The 23,721-nt window shown below is 38.4% G+C and overlaps 2 protein-coding genes across 4 annotated transcripts; one reads left to right on the forward strand and one right to left on the reverse strand.

Annotated features, from left to right (window-relative positions):
* Positions 1 to 6,368: 6,368 nt before the first annotated feature.
* LOC112201871 (probable disease resistance protein At4g27220) lies at positions 6,369 to 18,547 on the reverse strand. Of its 3 annotated transcripts, XM_040519755.1 has the most exons (5): positions 17,806 to 18,547; positions 16,482 to 17,688; positions 14,995 to 16,094; positions 6,768 to 6,860; positions 6,369 to 6,623 (listed from the first exon to the last, which is right to left on the reverse strand). In XM_040519755.1, the coding sequence occupies exons 1-5, from the start codon at positions 18,306 to 18,308 to the stop codon at positions 6,617 to 6,619; spliced, it is 2,910 nt and encodes a 969-aa protein (XP_040375689.1). In that variant the 5' UTR covers positions 18,309 to 18,547; the 3' UTR covers positions 6,369 to 6,616. The 3 variants fall into 3 exon arrangements, with proteins under 3 accessions (XP_040375689.1, XP_040375688.1, XP_024198563.1); XM_040519754.1 differs by having other exon boundaries at positions 14,995 to 17,643; XM_024342795.2 differs by having other exon boundaries at positions 14,995 to 17,688.
* A 1,090-nt stretch (positions 18,548 to 19,637) lies between these two features.
* LOC112165506 (carbamoyl-phosphate synthase small chain, chloroplastic) lies at positions 19,638 to 23,499 on the forward strand. The gene is made up of 10 exons (XM_024302051.2): positions 19,638 to 19,839; positions 20,464 to 20,596; positions 20,891 to 20,979; positions 21,063 to 21,123; positions 21,231 to 21,298; positions 21,425 to 21,553; positions 21,642 to 21,751; positions 22,106 to 22,453; positions 22,621 to 22,786; positions 23,093 to 23,499. Exons 1-10 carry the CDS (start codon positions 19,710 to 19,712, stop codon positions 23,140 to 23,142), a joined length of 1,284 nt encoding a protein of 427 aa, XP_024157819.1. The 5' UTR covers positions 19,638 to 19,709; the 3' UTR covers positions 23,143 to 23,499.
* The last annotated feature ends 222 nt before the right edge of the window (positions 23,500 to 23,721 follow it).

Genomic DNA, 23,721 nt, shown 5'->3' on the forward strand with positions numbered 1-23,721 from the left:
GTTATAAGTTTGGGCTATGTTATTCCATCTTCTTGGGCTTGACAAAGAGCAAGTCCAGTTTCCAATATATATATATATATATATATATATATATATATAATGTGAAAAATGTTAGGTATGCATAGCAGTTCTTTTTCTTTTCTTTTTTTCCCTGACAGCATGTTTAATTTGAGGGAGGCTTTTACTCTGTCTAATAGTCATAATGCACATCACAAGGAGTTTGTAATGCACCCTAACACAATTTTCAGTTTCCATTACAAATTCTTATCTCTGTAACAGTATAACTAGAAGCATTTGGTTTAGTTTGCTATAGGAGATATCACTGCTACATGTAGTATTTTAGGTAAATTTCAGGCTGTTGGATTTGCAGCAATGTAAACTATATATACAATATTGACAATTATTGACGCAGTAAGAACTAACGGGATTTACAAGTTATAAGCTCTAGAATAATCCACCAGAAACATGAGAAAATTCTCAAGTTTTATTGATAATAATATGAAAGATAGCTATCTGCAGCCGTTTAAAGTTGCTTATATAATAGAAGAGAAATCCTAAGGCGACTAACAACCAATCCTAAAAACCCACGGAGTAAATAAAATAAAATCCAAAACGAATTAGAAAATCTAACGCTGTAAAAATAGTAAAATAAAGTTTTCAATCCTGAAATGACCTCAGAAGCCCGAAAAAGGCCATAAATCGTGGCGAAGAGAAGACTTTGACTCCTGGCCTTGTCCTTTAAGCCGAAATTTTCACTAGTAAACCTTGTATTGAACAACAATGCTCAACAGAAAAATAAATTGATTGGGACGTCTGTGTCAGCATGGTCACACGCGCCGCCAGTGGCGACGTTAAACCTTGTATTGAACAACAATGCTCAAAAGAAAAATACATTGATTGGGACGTCTGGGTCAGCATGGCCACACGCACCGCCGCTCTCGAGATGGCCTGGGAGCAGCTCCACTCTGGCCCCTGGCAATCCGTCCTCCCCGTATGGTGCGACACCTACGCAATGGCCTGCCTCCACGTCGCCAAGCTCCACTTCGCCGCCGCTGAGTTCATCGACGCCCTCCGCTCCCTCGACATGGGCCTCCTCATGGGCGGCCCGCTTTTCAAATCGGACCTCCACTCCGCCGTGACTAAAGTCTCCACTAAATCCAGAGCCGCAGCTAGGGTTTCCGAAGCAAACGGCCCTAATTTGGACCGCCGTCTGGTCTGTGACGACCTCAAAGCAACGGAGGTTAGGTTTGTAATTTCTCATTCACTTCTGAATTTCACACAATGAAAAAAGAATTGATTTTGAGTTTCCACTAACAGATGCTTGGAGTTTTGCCTCCAAAATCACTATTGTTGATGTCTAAGATTCAGTGGTAGCTAAATCTCGGTTAACACTGGTCTGGTGGCGGACCGCTACTCATGATGTAATCAACACTTCCGCTACCTGTCAAGTAAAATACAGAGGGCGTCAAAGGGAGACCGCGTTGGGCGGTCTTCTCTTCTCTGATGCTTAAGTTAGTCAATGTATTTATGTTGACAGAATAACAGTAGGTAAGTAGTAAATGCGTCATTAATGAGGAGAGAGGAGAGAACCTTTTATAGGTGGGGAAGAGGCTGACCTTTTCCATGTTTTCAATGTGGGACTGATATGCTTCAGTTCCCAGCTTCTGGAGCTTTTAATGCTATCTTGGTGCGGCGCGTGGCGGCGCGTCAGCGGTGATCTGGGGGTGAGCCGGGGCTCAGGCAGTAGCCTGCTTGGCTGTGTTTTCGTAGGTCACTCCGTTGGTGGAAGCTGGTACCGCTGGCGGTAGCATGAGCGTGGCTCATTATAGCTAATTATGCTTGGCAAATGCTCATGCAAGTACAAGTCCCCCAAGTCCCCAGTGAAGGAGGGCAATCTTGGTTGGGGAGCTGCCAATTGGTTTGAAGCGTTACTTCCGCTAGACTTGCAAAAGCATAATTAGCGTCAGTGCGTTGTCAACCGTGGACTTACTGAGCAAACGCTTTATACCCTATCGGATGGGCCCCTGCTAGGCCCCCAGGGAGTCCCCCACTCCCTGGCTAAGATAGACCTCCGTTAGGTCGGTGTATTGTTTGTTGAGGTGAGCTGCGCTGAGCAGAGGGTGTTGGGTAGCGAGCCCAATCTTTGATACCCGAGTGGCGGGGGTCAACGTGCCTGATCAGGGTCGTCGTAGACTGTTGACGTGTCCCTGTGTCCCGGAAGGACGTAGCTTGATTGTAACGCCGCGTGGCGGTCGTCGTCAGAATAAGGCGTTGCCTCGGGAATCGCCCTTGGCGGAAGACCCTTCGCTGATAGTAAGCGGCAAGAAGTGTTGCGGGGACCTGCCTGGTTGTAGCTCAGTGAGCGGTGTTGCGCTCAGCGGAGACTGTTGCTTTCAAGATGAAAAGGGGAGAAGTCCTGCTAGCGGTGTTGCGCTTAGCGGAGACTGCCTCGCTTGCAAGATGAAAAGGGAGAAGTTCCGCTAGCGGAGTTGCGCTTAGCGGAGACTATCTTGCTTGCAAGATGAAAAGGGAGAAGTTCCGCTAGCGGAGTTGCGCTTAGCGGAGGCTATCTCGCTTGTAAGATGAAAAGGGAGAAGTTCCGCTAGCGGAGTTGCGCTTAGCGGAGACTATCTCGCTTGCAAGATGAAAGGGAGAAGTCCCGCTAGCGGAGTTGCGCTTAGCGGAGACTGTTTCGACGATTGGTGAGCTTCCTCTGATGGTTACTTCGGATAGATGCTTCGTCTGATGGCGCCCGACAGGTGGCCATCATGCATTGGGTTAGCGTGTGGGATAACGTCTCCTCAGCACGCTCGTATCTGTGCCATTAATGCAAGTAATTATGGATTTTGAAACCGAGGCGACGCCTCGGTTAATTCGGACAGTAAGTGCGATTTTGAGGCACGTGTATGGCTGTCGTGTGATGTCGTTTTTCAACAGACGGCGTAGATTTGTTTGATGTTGACATAAAAGAGAGGGAAACTGAGTGGTTCCACACTTTTTGCACTTTGAACTGATATCGTCCCAAATCTTTCAACACATTACGAATCCACAACATCTCACAAACTCCATGTGCCATACCTCGAAACTTAGCTTCAACACTTGACCTAGCAACAACCTTATGTTTCTTGCTGCGCCAAGTCACAAGGTTTCCTCCAACAAATGTAAAATACCCAGATGTGGACAGTCTGTCCGTCTTATCACCAGCCCAGTCTGCATCCGTGTACCCCACAACTTCCAACTCATCATTTTTTCCAAACAACAAACCTCTTCCAGGTACCATCTTAAGATATTTCAATATACGATACACTGCATCCATATGCTCTTCACCAGGACAATGCATAAATTGACTAACCACACTGACATCATAAGCAATATCAAGCCTAGTATGAAAAAGATAAATAAGCCTCCCTACTAGACGTTGGTACCTTCCTTTATCAGTTGGAACCTAATCCGGATAGATGGCCAGGTTATGGTTCATCTCGATTGGTGTCTCAATAGGGTTGTAGTCAAGCATCCTGGTCTCAGCTAATAAGTCAAGTACATACTTACGTTGGGACAAAGAAATCCCCTTCTTAGACCTTGCAACTTCAATTCCAAGAAAGTACTTCAACTGCCCAAGGTCCTCATCCCAAACTCCTTAGAAAGATACTCTGTAGAGTCTCCATCTCTTTTAGATCATCCTCTGTGACAATCATATCAACAACATATACTATCAGTGTGGTAATTTTACCCCGACTATGCTTTGAATAAGGTATGATCCGAGTTGCTTTGTCTATACCCCAACATCCTCATAGACTTGGAGAATCTTCCAAACCAAGCTCGAGGAGATTGCTTCAAACCATACAAAGACTTCTTCAACTTACAAACCTTGCCAGTATCGCAAGGCATATTTTTGACCCCTGGCGGCGTGTCCATATACACTTCTTCCTCCAAGTTTCCATTGAGGAAAGCATTCTTCACATCAAACTGATGTAGAGGCCAATCTTTAGTTGCTGCAAGTGAAATTAAGATTCGAACTGTATTGATCTTTGCTATAGGGGAAAACGTCTCTTCATAATCAATTCCATAGCGTTGGGTATATCCTTTGGCAACTAATCATGCTTTGTACCTATCAATGGTTCCATCAGCTTTAAGTATTACAGTAAACACCCATCGACATCCAACAGTCTTCTTTCCAGCTGGCATAGTCATAATATCCCAAGTCAAGTTTTTCTGCAAAACCTCTAGTTCTTCATTCATCGCTTGAGTCTACTTAGGGTCCGCCAAAGCATCCTGTACACTACTAGGAATAGATACAGTGGATAATTGATCAACAACAAGTGCATGTGACCCAGACAACATATGGTTAGACATGTAATTAGCTATAGGATATTTAGCTTTGGTTTTGGTGTCTGGTTCATATTGTTTCTTAGGAATACCCTTGGTAACCCTCTGTGATTTCCTAGGCTCAATATTATCTACCCCAGATGATTCATTCAAAATTAAAGGTACCTAAGGAGGAACATTCGCAGCGGATTCTTCAGTTGACGCTGTAGAGAGGAGGGTTTCAACGTTTTCAAGAGGCTAGGATCATTAGTCATATGGTCAGATGCACCTGTATCAATTATCCAAGAACTATTCATAGATACCTTACCCTTCATACCTGACTGTGCTACAATATTAGCGGAGGTATTAGATGGTTGCTCTTCCTTTGTAGTAGCTACGGCAGCTTTTCCAAGGTTCTTCCGCGGTTTCTTGGTGAAATCCCACCAATCAGGGTAGGCAATTACTTCATAGCACCGTTGCTTGCTATGACCCACATCTCCACATATCGGACACTTAATTTGTATTTGCATATGGATTTGTTTTACCTGGAGGCGGCATTGTGGAGTAGTTGTGAAGCTTGGGGGAGGACCCTGTTTGCAAATGACATCCATGACAGAGGATTCAGGGGAGTGTCCCATTGCTTGCCTATCAGAATGCACCTTTCAAACATAGGCATAGCTTTGCTCCAAGTCGAATTTCAGGTCTTTGCGCTGGATCTCACCACAGACTTGATCATACTCTGAATCGAGTCCACTAAGAAACATGTGAACTCGCATTCGTGCCATGGCAGTAGTTTCTTGAACAACTGCAGCCACTGTGTTATTTTGAGAGGCCATACATTGATCAATCTCCTGAAACATTTCCACTAATTCATTGTAGTAGGTAGGAAGAGTCCAGCCATTCTGTTTCGCTCCGAAGAACTTTTTGTTTAATTCAAAAATATTAGTTTCCTCCGAATCATCATAAAAGGTCTTCTCAACAGCTTCCCAAACATCTTTGGCTGTTGGAAGTCAGATATATCGATTCATGAGTGATGGCTCCATGGAATCAATGAGCCAACTCTTCACTTTTTCATTGTCTGTGGCCCAAACTTCAAATTCAGTGGAGTTCTCATTGTCTGGTGCAACTCTGGTTCCGGTGAGGTAGCCGACCTTTCCTCGTGCTCCAATCCTCATCTTCATAAGCGGTGGCCATATGGTGTAGTTGGTTTCATTTAAGGCAATGCCGGTGGGAAACGCTAAGTTATCTTGAGCAGTGGTATGATAATGATTGATGATTGGAGACATGTTGTGGAGTGCAAGGATGGCACCGTCGTCTTCCATTGAGTAGAAAGCAAAGGGTTGCACGTGACCAATAAAGAGTGCAGCAGGACTTGTCGGCTTAACTTTAATCAAACAATGCAGCAGGACTTTGTTTGATTAAATAAACTATGTAATAGGACTTTGTCGGCTGGTCTTAATCAATTATGTAGGAGGACTTTGTCGGCTAGTAGTTAATCAAACAGAAGTATGTGGCAATGGTTTGACTTCAATGGGGATTGGGGTTTGTGATGTTTTACGGGATTCGGATTTCGGGTTTCAAAGGAATACAATGCAAGTTCAAGGGTTTGAACTTGCTGTGATACCAAGTAGAAAATAAGGGTTCAATGGTCTGCAATGCTTCAATTGTCTTATTCATCTCTAAAATAGGAGGATTATAAAGAGATACAAGAGTAGTCCAAATAGGAAAAACACTACTACAACTATACAGAAAACGTAATCTACACCTACAAGGAAAGTAAATATTTACAGAATATTCTACAAAGTAGCTTTAGGTTAATCAGATTTTATCATGAGTGCGGGTTGTGAATATTTTTAAATTAGACAAAATCGTACATCCTACTTTAAAGTGATCATATATTCATTCATATAGATACCTAAACTCCAAAAAATGTACCGATTAGGTACTTCAGTAACACTTCTGTGAGTTCTGTCAAACTTCAATCTAAATGGTAATATAGAAAGCGGGAATCCTATGGAGAAGTTACAATCTCAGACAACTATAACAATAGGTAAATGCATATTATGCATGCCCATATCAGCAATGACGAAAGATATCTGCAGTTCAGTAACATGCCATTTTCCATATCAACAAAATCTACAATGGATACAATTGCAGGAAAACAAGGAACAAGATACAGAGAAACAAAAATGTTTATTTAAAATTGATTAGTCATGACAGTGACAGAATCAATACAGTTGTCTACAGCTTCACAATCAAATCTTCTTCTAGTCATTGAAGGTCTCCTTGTGTTTCTTGTATGCGATCAACTTTAAAACCTAATGGTTAATTTGAGATAAAAGATAAATAAGTAAACTAAAAATTTAATGCATCTCGACACTTCAAAATATTGTTAACAATACAATTTTCTATCTTATTGGAAACGGAAATAATAGGCTATTGAGTTGGATACAGCAACATACCAATTGAGTTGGCCTTGTTGCCTTCTTGAGATAGAAGACCAGTAAGAGTTTCTTTGTGTTTCTTGTGAGGCAGCAGGATACCGAAACCCCATACTGATAGTCAATTTGAGATAAAAGATGAGTATATAAATTGACAATTTAATGTATCTCCAAAGTCTCAAAATATTGTTAACAATACAATTTTCAATCTATTCAGAAAATGGAAACAAAAGGAGGAATTTTATTATACATCCAGCTTCATAATCACATATCAAATCAAACCCACCCATTAAATTCTTTTAAAATCTCCCAAACCTATTAATTAGGTTCATCTCAAAATAAAATGAAAAACTATTAACTAGAATAAATAACAAAGGGAGACAAATCGGTTCTGGTTTGCTCTGTCGAACGTGTTGCGGTGGTGGTCTAGTTAGCTTAGACACAGAAAGGAGGCGACTATGGCCTTCTAAGTAATCGACCGCCGGAAGCAACGGCGATGGTGTTGCTCAAAGCGGGTTCCTGGGCTAGAAGTTGGGCCTGGGGCTCTGGGCCTAATTATGAGGTTGGGCTAGTTGGGCCAAGTTCATGGGCTCTCAAGGAAGGTGTCTTGCCACCCTCACTTGTTACCTAGTGAATTGGGCAGGCCCGGCTCAAGAGGTTTAGACCTACTTGGGCAAGTTTGGGGCTAGTTATGGTCTTCAACTGTCAATCTATTCGGATCATGACTTCTTCGAGAGTTGGTAATTATCTTGAATGTGATTGGTGTATTTCAAGCAGCTTATGGATAAGGAGGTGCTCCTATTTGTTGGCTAGGAAGTGGTTTTCTGTTGGTACCACAATTGCTTGATTGACTAATGGGAGGCTAGTGAATGATTTTGCCCCAGAAGACATGGAGTTTCTTTGTTTATAAGTTCGCTAATTATAGCGAGCTTATCATCAACTTGTAATGAGTTTACTTAGATTAGGGTTTCCGGATTTTCTTGCCGGCTATCTTTTTGTAAGTGCAGCTAGGCTCTAGCCATTGGTAGTTTGCCGGCTATTGATTCTAATGATATCAATTTCTGTTAAAAAAAATATATATATATATATATATATATATTTTGTTAAAAATTACAAAATATGCCAAAAAAAACTATTAACTAAAACAAATAACAAAACATATTTTTGTTAAAAATTATGAAATATGCCACAAGCCTCAAATATATATATCGTAGATAAAACTAACGCCCACAGACATATCTCATAACATAATTAGACCCTTGAATTAAGTAGTATGAATCAATACCTAGATGGCTAGATATGAGGTTATTTATAGGACTAAATTCAGTTTAGTCCCTCGAACTTTAGGGTTAAAATCAATTTGGTTCCTTGAATTTATTTTTGATCATGTTGGTCCCTAAGTTTTCAAATCCCATTAGCCGAGTCTAATTTTTGAATTTCTCGCGGAACGTGATGTCATTCGCTGAGCTGGAGCTGACATAAGGGCCACTTTTCAGACTTTAAACACCCTAAGAAGGGTAAAACGGACATTTCAAATGTAATCTAATTTCTAATTTATTTTTAATTTTTCTCTACATTCTCTCGTTTAAGATGAACAACGACGCAAGCTCCAACTTCCGAGTCAAGCTTGCAAATGAATGACCGCTCCAGAAAGAGAGAGATGGAGTTGGAGAAATGAAACCCCATCCCCAGACCCAAATTCAATCCAGTTTAAAGCCGCCCAAATCCAACGCAAGCTTGTAGATGAAACCCCATCTCTCTCTCTCTTTCACACCTCACAAGCTCCCATCCACCACATTAAAATTCGCAACCAAACTCCGGTCGACCTTGCTGCACGGCCTCTGCCGCCGAACATCTCGACTGGAGCTTCACCAGCGGCACGCCCAAACCGAAAATACCCATCCCCAAAATCTTCTCTCTACACCCAAAACCTATTCTTTCTGGGCACATCCAAATCACAGGTCTCTAGTTTCTTCTATTTGAATATGAAATTGGATTAATTGGCCTGTTTTGATTGTACGAGACCTTGACACTGGGTCTGATTTGGGAAGATGAGGGGCTCTTGCTGAAAGAGCATCCGGAGTAGGCGTTGGGTTTGGGTGGAGCTAGCTAATGAAACGAGTCAGTTTTTTGTTAGGTTGTGTTTTGTTGGACGCTGAGAGGTGGTGAATCTGATGATGAAGAGATTGGGGATACCATGGGTATGAGATTTTGTTAGAAGTTGATGAGGTCGATGTTGGTTTAGAGTGGGGCAGTGGTAGTCATGCTCTGTATTCGGGTGGTTGGTCGGAATTGCAGGTGTAGAGAGAAAAGAGATTTGTGTGATTAGAAGAAAAACGGAGGCGAGGCGGTCGGAGGAAGGTGTAGGGGAGGATCTGGATTGTGGATGATCAAGTCAATGGAGTCAATTGCAGTGGGTAGTGGCGGTGGCCGCTGCCTGCTCAGAATTGTGAAAACCAGATCGGTAAAGTATCCTAGCGGGGAGGCCGGAAGATAGGAAATTAGGGTTTAGATTTATGGGATTGGATTGGGATTTAAGGAGGGTTTATCGTGGAGGGAAGAAGAAGCAGCTTTCCGACGAAGAGGGGTAAGATCGAATTGCGTCTCAGCCAAGATCGAGGAAGAGCAAGAAAAAAAAAATCTTAAGAATTAGAAAAATATGTATTTAGGAGTATTTTGGACATTTTCTCCAAAATTATGGTAGAGTCTGCAAAAGTGGTGATGTTAGACCATAATTAATGCATCCTCTAAATATTGAATTTAACTTATTTTTGTGTTTATTTTAGCTTTCACTAAATCATTTTCTTATTTATCTAGGATTATTGCAAGAGTGAAGAAAACATTAATTTTGAGCTTTAATCGAAGTGGAGAATTGGAGTTAGGAAGAATAACTGTCACAAGTAGAGCAAAATGTTAAATACCAAATTCCGGCGAACCATTGAAGTAGAGGTGCGCCACCACTCACGGTTGTACCATGTATTTTCCAGCCATATTCATGAAGGAGTAAGGAGGATGAGTTTATGCCACAACATCTATTCCACATCTATTTACCATCATTCTATCTTAACCAAAATCCAAATTACCTTTTGATTCAAATTACTCTTATTACCCAAAAGTCCACTATCACCATTGCTTTCACTATCATATTCCACCTTCATATTTCCACTGTCATCATACCACTATAATCAATATTTCTACTATCATTATTACTTTTACTATCATATTCCACCTCCATACTACAACTATCATCATTACTTGCCTCTTTCTCTTCTCTATATAAGCATCATTTCATTACACTCTAAATAATCACCCATACCACACCATTATATCTTCTTTATCTCCATCTCCTCCACAAAACCTCTATTTTCACCTCCTAAAATTCAAACTCATAATTCCCATTCTATCCATACTACTCTATCTCCTCCATCACCACCACCATTTCTTATCCTCTACCTCCATTAACACCACTACATCATTTCCCCACTCTCTTTTCTATCATCATTTTCTCCATCTACTCCACCTATTCACACAATACATAATACAAGTTTCACTATCTTTTATCATCAAATCTTTAAGAGCAAGAAGGAGAATGAATCACCACCACCATCATCACCACCAAGACGTGAGCTTAAGGACCATCTGACACACCACTAAGCCAATTCTATCCCTTTTACTCTAGATTATATTTTGGTGTTTATTGATTATGAAGTTAGTATATGTAATTATGAGTGAGTAGTACTTTGTTGGGGGTAGAGTTGAAAGCTCTAACCAATCTTGTATAAAGTGATGTTATAATAAGATTTGATGCAATTTTCTTTAATATGCCTACATGCTAGTTCAAGAGTTAAATGCATATGCTTAGACTTTACCACTTTGAGTATGTGTGTTTGCTATGTCATGATATAATGTTTAGAGATTGGTAACATTTAAATGTTAAAGCATGAGAGCACACTAGGTGTGCATGTAGGGGTTGTGAATTACAATCACTTGGAGATAAGCTTGGTTAGTTTGCACGATTTTTTCATCTCTAAACTTTATGCACTTAGGGTAATGCACTAGATACCTAACTGGATTGAAATGCATAACTTAAGTAGTTAAGGACTACACCCCAAAGAAGTTGCTTGATATCACAAAAGGGGCATGTCCTTTGTCATACCCGAGAGGGATGCAAGGAGAGAAATTGATTAATTAATTTAGCATCATTCATATTGAAATGCATCAATACTTGCAAGGGAGGTTAGTGGTAGACAATCTAAATCTTAACTTTCATCCATTTGATCACTAATTTACTTTAGAGTAATTTAATTTATATTTGAGCATCTAGTTATTTTCAATTCAAAACTATGATCAAAAACCAAAATCAAATCACTACTCCATCTTGCACATACTCACCATGAGCCTAGATTTCCTTGTGATTCTAGGTTCGGGATTGTACATTTGCATATTCTAGCTCTCCTTAGGTTCACACCCTAGCTAGTGAAAAGAATCCAATCCTCGCGGGTTCGACAACCTTTCTTAAATCTCTATACTATTACTTGTACCCCTTATACTTAAAGGTGACTATTTGGCTAACAGGGGCCACATGTCTCTAGCTCAACGAATGACGTTACATTCAGAGGGAAATTCAAAAATTGGACGCGCCTGATGGGATTTGAAAGCTTAGGGACCAATGTGATTAAAAAAAAAATTGAGGGACCAAACTAATTTTACCCATAAAGTTCGACGGACTAAACTGAATTTAGTCTTTATTTATAATACCCAATTGTTATTGTAGATACCTAAATTATAGGTATCTGGATAGGTATGTATATCTGATTAAGTATAGGTTAATTCCTCCTCAATATGTATTTGTGATTTGCGTTTTATTTTTTAGGGTTTATGCTAGATAGGAGGTTATTTATAATACCCAATTGTTATGTAGATAGGTATCTAAATATTATGCGTGTAGGTTAATTCCTCTTCAATAGGTATTTGTGATTTGTGTTTTATTTTTTTTAGGGTTTATCCTAACGAATATCGATTTCAACATCGTTGGCTTTTGAATTTTTAATTTTTTTCCCAATAGATTCTAGAAGTCTATAAATGGCTAAAGAGTATTCCCACTTAGAGATTTGGGTGAGAGAATATCTAACCACGTCAAAAAAAATAAATATCTACATAAAAGGAATATAACATATTCTGATGATAAGCACACATATTTACTAAAAAAAAAGAAGATACATAGCTCACATCAGAAAGGAAGAAATAAAGGAAAATTAGTTGTTTTAAATAAGAAAAAAAATCAAGGATTAAGTTGATTGTAATAAATTTCAAATTTTTTAGCCATAATTCAAATTCAAAAAATAGTAAACATCCGGCTAAAATTAAGAAGGATTTAGATTACAGCCTATTTAATTAGAAGGGCAAAAAAGTCAAGTTAAAAAATGAGAAAAATCTTAATTATACACATAAAACCTACAAGAAAAATCTTTTAGTAATACGGTTACCCTTCTAAACTTTCTCTTTCTATCTTCCTCACTTATCTTCTGCCATGTGGATTCATTTATGGTTAAAATCTACAAATTTACTACCTTAAGAAACAACTAATTTCATTCCATGTTTCACCCTTATTTATGTTTGACTTTATTAAATACTCTCTTTTAATATAAAAAAAAAACTCTTGGTTCTTGTACGTTTTGACTCTTTCATTTTCCTAATTTTACTCTAATTTTTTTCATTTCTTATATTTCCTAAGTTTTTCAACAAAAAATTTTCTTTCATTTGCTTTGTAATGTTCCAAAATTTTGAGTTTTTTTTGACATATTTTTATATAAAACCCACAGAAAATAAAAAACCAAACAAAATGGTATATCTCATCCACCTCATCGACATGGTAGCTACATACATTTGTTTCTCTTCTCGTTAGAAAACATATGAGATTAGATGATTAAATAAATTCGGCAAAATAGTCAAATTACCTCCTGACTTTTCCCATAGCTGCCAATTTACCTCCTAACATTTAAATTTTGATTTTTCACACCCTAACATTTCTAATTCTTGCCGATTCACACCTTACTGTTAACTTTTAGATTTTCCATTCAATTTCTCCGTTAACTTGCTAGCTAGGCGTTTTCATCTTTCCAATTGTCACAAAAACACACACACACACACACTTAAGAGTTTTAGGGTTGGGTGTTTTTTTTGTTAGTGGTAAGAGTGTTAAAAAAAAAAAAATTAACCTCATGTTATTTTGTTTTTGTACGTATTGATATTCTTGAACAATTGGTTTATTAAGGTTTTTTTTTTTGGTGACAATTGGAAAGACGAAAATGCCCAGCAAGTTAACGTAGAAATTGGATGGAAAATCTAAAAGTTAACGGTAGGGTGTGAGTCAGTAAGAATTAGAAAAGTTAGGGTGTGAAAAATCAAAATTGAAATGTCAGGAGGTGAATTAGCAGTTATGAGAAAAGTTAGGGGGTAATTTGGTTATTTTGCCAATAAATTCTCTCTCTCTCTCTCTCTCTTTATTTTTTTTAATTTTTTTTTTACATTCTCTTCCATATATGTATATAAAGGAAATGTTTAGCTATTTTTTGGGCTTCAATTCTGTTTTTATATTTTTATTTTTTTGGATAAAATTTGAATTACGTTCTTAAATATATAAGTACCATGTGCGTATTTCTTATGTAAAATCTCAACTGTAAGCCCACAAGAGTTATATATATTGCAAATAAAAAGATTCACAAAAGAAAAAAAAATTGAGAAACTAAAATAAATTACTTAATTAAATGCATGTGAAATTAAGCGAGGATAAAGGGGGGAAGTGAAAACTTGTCTTTTAATTGTATCAATAGTTTGAATGTTTTAGATAGTAGAATATACATGGCATGCAATGAATATGAAAGGTAGAAAGGAGAAAGTTGAAAGGGAAGATTGTTAGCATTCCTCAAAATTCAATTATGTGAATTGAGTGTAGCTTAGCAAATATATGTGTGTGTGTGTGTGTGTGTGTGTGGGTGAGTTTATCCTAATACAAGTTTTATTTTTTGGTTCTATATCTTATATATAATTAAGCAAATTCTTCTTTCAATGTTTAAACTTTTAAATCTCCTTTTATGCCCATAGTTTATTAATATGCAGAAGAACAACATTTTATCAAAATAGGGTAAAACTGATATTAACCACAAATTTCTCAAGATTAAAGGTCAAATGGCATGCAGAGTGATTGATAACGAAAATCCATTTCTCTTTCCAAGAATATCTCTATATGACATATCCAATTAAAAAATAAATATTTTTAACGAAAATCTCTCATTAAATTTACTTCCATTTTTTTTAATTTTTTCTTTCAATTTCAATGTTCTTTCAATCCAAGTAAAAATACAAGCAAATTTACAACTATGAGCAATGAAGAAGAGATTGATTTTTTTTCGTTCGGTGTTTTAAATTTTTAATTTGCGGTGTTCGTAAAAGTTATTGCAAAGATTTTCATCAAACACTAATGATTTTGTGAATTGAATAACGAATTAACTATGGGGAGGCAACAAAAAGACAAAAAAAATAGTAATAAATTCAAATTTCGGTGGAGAAGATAAAAATTAATGTTATCCAATGGGAAATTAAGTAGTCTTTATATTTAATTAATTACTTATCTATTTATTTTTTCTTACATATTTGAATTTTTAAAAATTACTGTACTTATTAATCATTTTACATTTGGATAATATAATCTTTCAATAATTCATGTATTTGTAGGGTAAACTAAGAAAATGGTTGGGTGACAATAGCCGCACCCATAAATAAATTGACTTATCCGGAGTACATGTTAAGAGGCTAGTCTAATTTAAGTTAGGATGAGAAATCTAAAAGCAAAGCTAAACTAAAATGCAATATTTAGAGGGAATAAATGAAGATAAAACATTGTATGCGGTGCAAATTCACAAGCACCCTGTTTTCAAATTTTCTTCAAAGCGTACCTAGGCTTTTCATATTGTAGTTTGTTAAGTAGAGCAATTAAAAATAAACCATCGATCATCAATGACATGAAATTTCTATGAAATATCAACAAGCGATCATTTGATTATCAAAAAAAAAAAAAAATTCTTTGGTGTACTGGTGGTGGTAACTCATTTCCATTGAATGATGGCAAATGAAATAATGAATCATGGATTTGAATGAAACAAAAATGATCGTTTTGTATTTGTTTACGGGTAGGCAATCGGACTACCAAAAATGACAAATCAAGTAGGTTTTTAACACAGCAACATACCTGTTGAGTTCGATTTCTTTCCTGCTGTGGAAGTCAGAATAAGAGGCTAAAAATTTCGGGCAGCCAAACACACACAATCTTTCCAATGAAGGACACTCAATATCCAAAGTAGCACTTTCATAGCAGATCATATCAAGTAGGAACAAAGCTAATTCCTCCAAATTTGGAAGAATGATCTTCTTGTTGCTTACTTCAACTATTCTTTCCAGAAGGGGGCAATACCGTATATCAATGTATTTCAACTGAAAAAGACATTGAGCAACATCAGAGGTGAAGAGACTTCCCCGCAAGTGGCAATAATCAATGAACAACCACTCAAGATTCTGGAACATTGCAGGTGGAGCAGGTGCATTACATATGCCTCTTACTGTCGGTAGACGAGACAACTTTATCTTTCTCAATTTTGAGTGTTTTGGCTCAAATAACGCTCCATACCCAAACACATATTCAATCTCCTCCATGCCACAACAATTTAGTTCTTCCAGATTTGGTAGTCTCTGTAACAATGTTGATGGTAAAAGTACATTGATCCCCCAGTTGTAACAATTTACCTCTAATAACTTCAAATTGAACAAAGACCCAGGTGGTAATTCACCAACACATAATTCCCGGCAATCTACGCCAATCAGACGCAGCTCTTCCAAGTTCTCAAACACAGGTTCTTTCGGAACCCATGTTAACACGTTCATCAGCTCGTGGTCATAGTCACCATATACAGAGAGATGCTTCAATCCATGTAACCTTCCATGCTCATATGCCATAAAACATTCAATAAGCCTTTGGCACCCTCTCCACTGTAGGCTCCCTGCTATGGTCATCACCGCATTGCAAAACCAGTCTGGTAAGTTACTGATAGTGTCAATGTTCAAGAATATTGAATTATGAGCATATTGATCAGTGGCTTTCATCTTGTCGTCTCTGCCTATACATATATTAAACTTAACCCAATTCGGATTGAACTCAACATCTTTAGGGATACATTCTGCATCGGGGATACAAACCTCCAAAACTCTTAAATTTGACAAGCTAGTTACCTCGTCAAAGCCCGCATTGGTTTCGTCTCCTTCTCCCACAACTTTACTCCCCCAGTTCCAAAATCCCTGCATGTACAGTTCTTCTAAATTATGCAACTTTGATATCACTTTGGATGGAACTGTGTCAATACTTTTACTGGTGATATCCAACATCCTTAGATTGGTCAAATCTCCTATTTCTCTCGACAATCCCTTAAAACATGAATTTCTCATACTAAGAATCTCAAGCTTCTTAAGTTCTCCCAGTTTAGAAGTGTCAATAAATTTGAAACAACGATCTAAATACAAAGCTTGGAGATTGGTTAGCAGACTGAATGATTGGGGTAGTAATGAAATACGGGTCCGCGTAAGATCTAAGACCGTTAATTCATTCGGACTTTGAAAAAAGGATTCTGGGATCTCTCCTATAGAGGAATTAGAGTTGAGTAACAAAATTTGGAGTTTTGGACATACCAACTTTTCAGGTAGCTTGGCAATACAATTAGCCATTAGTGAGATTGCCGAATAGCCTTCATGTAATCGAGGAGGCCAATCCTTTAAACCACAGCCAGCTTTCACGAAAAACCCATGCCCATCTTCAGATTGCGCAATTTGAATGGCTGTATCCCGGACAACATCATGCATCCTTACAAATTTATTGTTTTCACCATCCAAAAGCAAGCAACAATGTTTAAGGTGTGTGGCCACGGAATCAGCTTCGTCTCTGGCTTCTTCGATTGTGTCGGCATCTCGAAACAACCCTTTCCCGATCGCATACTTGAACAAGTCTTCTATTTCGATTTCAAAGTCTTCTGGGAATAAGCAACAGAGCAAGAAGTATGACTTATAGTCCTCCTCTTTCAAGTAATCATAGCTTAATTTTATACATTTGGATGCCTCTCCGTAATCCTCAGGGTTGGCAGCATGAGACTTCTCTAATCTTTGAGCTGCTCTCTTCCATTCCACCAAGTCTTTACCTCCGAGTGCCCTTGCAACTGCTATCAATGCAATCGGTAAACCGCAACACTCTCCAGCTACCCTCCTCGCAACATCCTCGAAATTGGTGGATTCAAAAGACCTTCCTGCATTTCTCACAAACAAGGTCCAAGAATCTTCTTCTGATAGGGTAGTGAGGTTGATCTTTTCTTGGCACTTCATCGCATGACACACATTTCTTATCCTTGTGGTGAGTAGCACTTTGGATTTGCACTTTCGAAGTTCCTTGTAGCTAGGTATTCCTATGTCTGACAATTCCATTCTCTCCCAAATGTCGTCCAGGATTATAAGGATCTTATTTCTTCTCTTTATCTCCTTGCTCAATCTAGCTGCTCTTCCAATTTCTGTCCCCTCATGTAATTCGAAGCCCAGCAACTCTGCCAATGTGTCTTGAATTCTTTTCAAGTCAGGGTTTTGGGATACGACACCCATAATCACATGATCAAAAATCCCACTTTTTCTAGCATGTGCAGCGACATGTTTTACCATGGTTGTCTTTCCAACGCCTCCCATGCCGTAGACACCAATTGCAGTGACGTCATCATCTGTAAACGCCTTCATAATCTCATACATGGCTTGTTTTGTTACTTCAAATGCATCGAAATCTCCTGTGGACTCAATTGCATCAGGTACTACTATACTGCAGATAAATTCCACAATGACGTCAACAAGTTGTTTGTGAGTCCTACAACAATAAATCAAGGGTCAAAAATAAGCGTTAGGTAAATATATAGTACCGATCGAAATTGTAGGCACAATTATAACTCTTGGTACGGAATTAAGATAGCCTAATTATGCTTACTTATAATCTTGTGTATTCCACCCCGAGAAACCGGCCACTTTCTTTAAAGCATCTCTCCATTGTTTCATCTTCTTTGATTTGTGTCGCCGAGAGTTTTCATGCTTAATGAAAGCGTCTCCGAAACTGTTTTTCTGATATCGAACATCAGTAGGATCAACATGATAAAATAGTGGCAAAATTCTGTTATGGTCTTTCATGCACTCACAAATCTCTCTAAGTTCCTCCAAACACCAAGTAGAAGAAGCATAATTTTTCGAGAGAACAACAATTGCAAACCTTGATTCTTTAATTGCCTTTACAAGAGTGGGAGAAATAGCATCGCCTACTCTAAGGTTTTGCTCATCCAGGAACGTATTAACTCCTCTCCTAGTGAGTCGGTCGTGTATGTCGACTGTAATCCCCTTGCGAGTGTCTACACCCCTGAAACTCAAAAACACATCATTCTCCCAACTTGGATCTGATGAAGGAGGAGATGCACAGGCTATTTGGGAGCTGGAGGCCATTGGAAAACCACCAAATCAAAAGAAGAGGCAATCAAGAACAGGAAAGAAGAAACTGCAAGAACAAGGTCTCAACTCTCAAGCACAGGCAGGTAAGAAGAAACTGCACAAACCAAATGAAAAAACCCACCCACCAAGGAGGGATAGAGGTTCGAGAAATTGAGGGAAATAATCAACGAAACAGAGAGTTTTGGAGTCTGAGCAGCTTGGAAATAAATCTGATAAGACTTTTGCAGGCTCTGGACGAGTAGCATCTGAGATTCTTTTCTTTAACTAGTACTACTATATATCCACTTGCTGCCGGCTAATAATATATTAGCATGTTTAGGACTAAAAACAATGTTTGGTAAGCATAGCAGGTTTAATTTGAGGGAGGCTTTTACTCTGTCCAATAGTTATAATCCGCATGACAAGGACTTTGTAACGCACCGTAACACAGTTTTCAGTTTTCAGTTTCCATGCACTAATCCTATTCTCTATAACTAGAAGCATTGGTTTGGTGTTGTTGAAAACAAAGGTAAATGACTTGTGGAAGACTTTCTGGTTAACTTCATAGTGAGAAAACGTTTACAAACCTACAACTATATAGGAGATGAAGCAAAGAAAAAGTCTTCAATCACTCCTTGGATCACTCATTTCGATAGCAAGGAAAAAGCAGCTTTCCCTTAACAAGAACAAAAACTACTCTAAATGAATCAAAAAAAAAAAAAAAAAAAAAAAAAAAAAAAAAAAACTAGAAGAAAAAAAAAGCTACCCTATCAACTAACAATGAGAATGTGACTTAAACATGAAGGTATGCACCAATAACAATTAGGTGTACAACTTTCAATAGGTTTGCTATGTAGCATTTTATGTAAAATTCAGGTTATTGGATTTGCAGCAACGTAAACTATATATAGTTCTGGTAATTAGTGAGTTCACGTATAAAATTACCGTATTTAGTATTAAAGTTTCTCAAGAGTTGCTATTGTAGAAACCAAAGCTGTGGGGGAGTTCCCCCTGCCAATCAACCTTGTAAACATATTTAGCATGTATGTAGGAGAGGACTAGACTAATCACCTCCAGTAACTTAAGGGCAGAGAGACAACGGTGGGGAGGTTGTGTTGGTAGAACCAGTTTCTGGCCTCAAGAGGTTTGTTGTGCCATGGTGGTGGTGCAAGGGCAGAGTTGGCTGGGCCACTGGGCTGTGATCAGTGGGCCTTGATATTTTCTTTTTTCTTTTTCAAATGCTACCAATGACCCTCTCGGTTATTGGGTTTGGGTTTGTTAAGACCCCGTTTCACATAGACAAGACTTTATACTTTTTCATTCTCCAATAGCAAGCCCCTGTTTTTATGCCTAATTAGAAACACAAAAAGAGAAACAGGGCAAACAGAGACGCGCCACTTCCGCAGCTCAGAGAGAATGGCCACAGCAGCTATCAACTTATTCCTCGTAAAGTCGTCGCCTTTCTCTGTTCCCAAGCCTCAAAACCCTTCAAAGCTTAGGGTTTTCACTCTCCGATGCTCCTCCGCCACCGCCAACGCCGTCTCAGGTATACCCACTTTTCCTACTCTGCTTTAATTCTTCTTCTCTCTGCTGTGCTCTACGACTTGAAAAGATTCAATCTTTATGTTACAATGATTTCCAATTTACTGTGAGGTCGATTTATTAGTGACTAGAGTGAAGAGAAAATTGATTGGCTGCCATGCATCAAGTTAATGTTGGTCTTATTTTTGGGCTCAGTGTTCTTGTTTTAGATGAATAACAACGAATAGGGATGGTATATATTGCAGATTGATATCTCAACCCTTTTGGGTTTTGGCCCTTTAAGCTTTAGTCTCATTCTGTGTTGAAAAGTTTGATACTTTTACAGTGTTGGGATTTCTGAGTTCTTGGTAAATTAGAGTACTTTGGCTGTTCCCTTTATGATTTATTTTCAAGGGCCGGTAATTGGTGGTGTATTCCCTTTATGATTTTGGATTCCTCATTTCATTTTCAAATCTTTCTCAAGTTTACCAAACGTCATACTTAAGTTATTGGGTTTGAGACCCTTTGTAACCCCAGATCCCCACTTCAAACCTCTGCAGCCAGAGCAGAACAATGAACTATTGCATGTTAGTCCCTTGAATTTTTCGTCTTTGTGTTTTATTTATTTATTTTACTCCTTGTGCTTCAGACTTGTCCGAAAGACCTTGGAAGACTTCAGATGCTCGACTTGTGCTTGAAGATGGTTCAATATGGAGAGCAAAGTCATTTGGTGCTTCAGGAACCCAAGTTGGTGAAGTTGTATTCAATACATCCTTGACCGGGTGAGCTGGCTTTAAAATTTTTGTGTTTCCTAATTTTTATTAATATATCTACTATCAAGTTGGGTGTGGAGGCTTCTATCTCCAGTGGTGCATCACTTGTGCCCCACAACAACTGCAAGAGTTTGCCTTCCCTTAAGAAATTTTATACAACTCCCATCTCTTTTTGCATATGAGAGTGAAGTGAAGCCCACTTTTGTAAGGATGAAGGAGATTTACTGCTTGCATTGCTGGAAGTAGTCACCTTAGCTTTAGTTAGGCATTATCAGTTCAGGTTGCTGATAGATTTTTATGCAGGTATCAAGAAATTATTACAGACCCGAGTTATGCTGGCCAATTTGTCCTGATGACAAACCCCCAAATTGGAAATACTGGTGTAAATTTTGGTAAGTATAGTTTCCTTTCTTAATACTTGAGAATTGTACCATCTTAAATATGTTGAAATCTGATGTTGATATTTTCCTATCAGATGATGAAGAATCAAGGCAGTGCTTCCTTGGTGGTCTAGTGATCAGAAGTTTAAGTATCAGGTATGCATTCTTTTTTAATACTGCTATAGGGACATTAATATCGGAAGCTTCAATGATTGAGCTGTTCTCAATCCTTTCAATGAACTGTCTCTGTTGTTTGTTTGCAGTACTTCAAATTATAGATGTGCAGAAACTCTTGGTGATTATTTAGCAAAAAGGAATATCATGGGAATTTGTAAGTTATACCATGGCGTCAGTCTTTAAGGCACTGATATTTTGCAGAATCATGTAATTTGGTGTGCTGTTCTGTATCTTTTTAATTTCTGGTGTTGAGCTTTGATGCTGACTGATTATGCAACAGATGATGTTGACACACGGGCTATCACCCGCAGATTAAGGCAAGATGGAAGCCTTATTGGTGTTTTGAGCACAGAAGAGACCAAAACTGATGAGGAACTATTGGAAATGTCTCGTTCATGGGACATTGTTGGTAAGGATGTCATGAAGTTGGTTAAAATCATGCAGAGGGTTAAAAGTTCATATTTTCTTATTTGGGGTTTGCTAAACGCACCTTGCAGGGGTTGATTTAATAAGTGGTGTGTCATGCAAGACCCCTCATGAGTGGGTTGATAAAACCAATTCTGAGTGGGAATTTATGTCCAAAAGAAAAGATGGAGAGGCTTTTCGTGTAAGTCTGCATTAAGTTACATTTTTTAAGTAGTCTTGTTCTGTATTCTTTTGTTTCTTTTTTCTTTCGGCATTAAACTAAAAGAGAGAGGAAAAGGATACAAGAATGAGAAGAGAGATGACAGATGTGAAGAGATGAAAGATACAAGAATTATATTTTTTTGAAGTAAAAAACAATTTTTTCAGTTTTAGTTCTACATACTATTCTTACTCTCTTCTCCTTCTCATCTCTCTCTCCCCCTTCTCACTTTGCTCTTCCCTTTACATCTTTGTTTAACTAAAAGAAATCTTACGAATTGCTCAGAGGTTGGCAGTGCAGCCTTAACTGACTTTTTTCTATGGTTATGAATTGAAGGTTGTTGCATATGATTTTGGAATCAAGAGCAACATACTTAGGCGATTGGCTTCCTATGGCTGCAAAATTACTGTGGTACCTTCAACATGGCCAGCATCAGAGACTCTTAAGATGAAACCAGATGGGGTCCTTTTCAGCAATGGCCCCGGAGACCCATCTGCAGTTCCGTATGCTGTTGAAACAGTCAAGCAGATTCTTGGAAAGGTTCCTGTTTTTGGAATTTGCATGGGCCATCAGTTGCTTGGCTTGGCATTAGGCGGTACAACTTTTAAAATGAAGTTCGGTCACCACGGAGGAAATCATCCGGTCCGTAATCTTCGTACTGGAGATGTTGAGATAAGCGCCCAGGTGTGTAAATTCTATCAATCTCTCTTTTGTTGAATGTGATACTTTTAAAAATTGTATTAGATATTTTAAAGAACTGAACTGCCTCCTGAAGTAACATTTCAGCATGCTATTCCGCTAAATTTAGGTAATGCCATCTACTAACGTTTCTACTTTTCATTTTGTGGCAGAATCACAACTATGCGGTTGACCCCAAATCACTTCCAGATGGTGTAGAAGTAACTCATGTAAATCTCAACGATGGAAGCTGTGCTGGCCTTGCTTATCCTGCACGAAACATCATGTCTATTCAGTACCACCCTGAAGCATCCCCAGGACCTCATGATTCAGATTATGGTAATTTAAACTATGCTTACAAATAGTGATAAACAACTATCAATTTTATCAATATCACACTATTGTGCGTGCTTGCACCAATTGCATCAGAACACTCCTAGTGATGAACTCTTCATGGTTTATCTAGTAATTCCATTACCATCTGAAAGGTGAAGGTATAGCTCGTAGCATGAGTATCATTTCCCCAGTTGCTTCTTGCCAGCTGTTTTCTCAGCTCACAAACCCAATACCGCTTATTAGAATTATACATCCTGCATGAATCTACTTTACAAAAATGATTTTGAGTTTTGGAGTTTTTTATTGCAGCTTTTAGAGAATTCATTGAGTTGATGAAGAGAGTAAAAGTAAATGCATGAGTGTTATCTTCACGGAGCAATTAATTGAGGGATCAAGCCTAAAGCAGCAAGGTTTCAGGTGGCAATAGTGCAATGCAGACATCCAGCCTCTGCTCGTGTCTGACTCTATGGGATTAACATTTGCAGTTGCAGAAAACTAGTTAAGAGTGTTCTTTCCTTTTCTCTACCGTCAGTATGTTTGTAGTGGTATTGTGTAATAGTTGAGATGATCCCTTGCCATATTTATAGTTGGCGCAGGTGTTTGGAAGAAAGTTGCTTAGCCACCCTCTGTAGCTTGTAACAGAGAACTTATTTCATTACAAAAGGAAATTTTGGATCGTTGAAATAATAAGTTATGAATTCCTTTGTTTGCCCTTTGTTTGAGTTGTCCCCGAATTTCATTCAATGGCAGTTAATGAGCAGATGTTATGTGATGGTCAAGGGTTGTCCCCGAATTTCATTCAATGGCAGTTAATGAGCAGATGTTATGTGATGGTCAAGCAATGTTGTCGTAGTGTACAGTGTACACTACCCCCATGTTCGAGATAAACTTTCCAACTTGGTTAAACTAGGAAAACAAAGCAAAGCAATGAGGTACAA

Source organism: Rosa chinensis, chromosome 5 (genome assembly GCF_002994745.2).
Source record: "Rosa chinensis cultivar Old Blush chromosome 5, RchiOBHm-V2, whole genome shotgun sequence".
NCBI classification, from domain to species: domain Eukaryota; kingdom Viridiplantae; phylum Streptophyta; class Magnoliopsida; order Rosales; family Rosaceae; genus Rosa; species Rosa chinensis.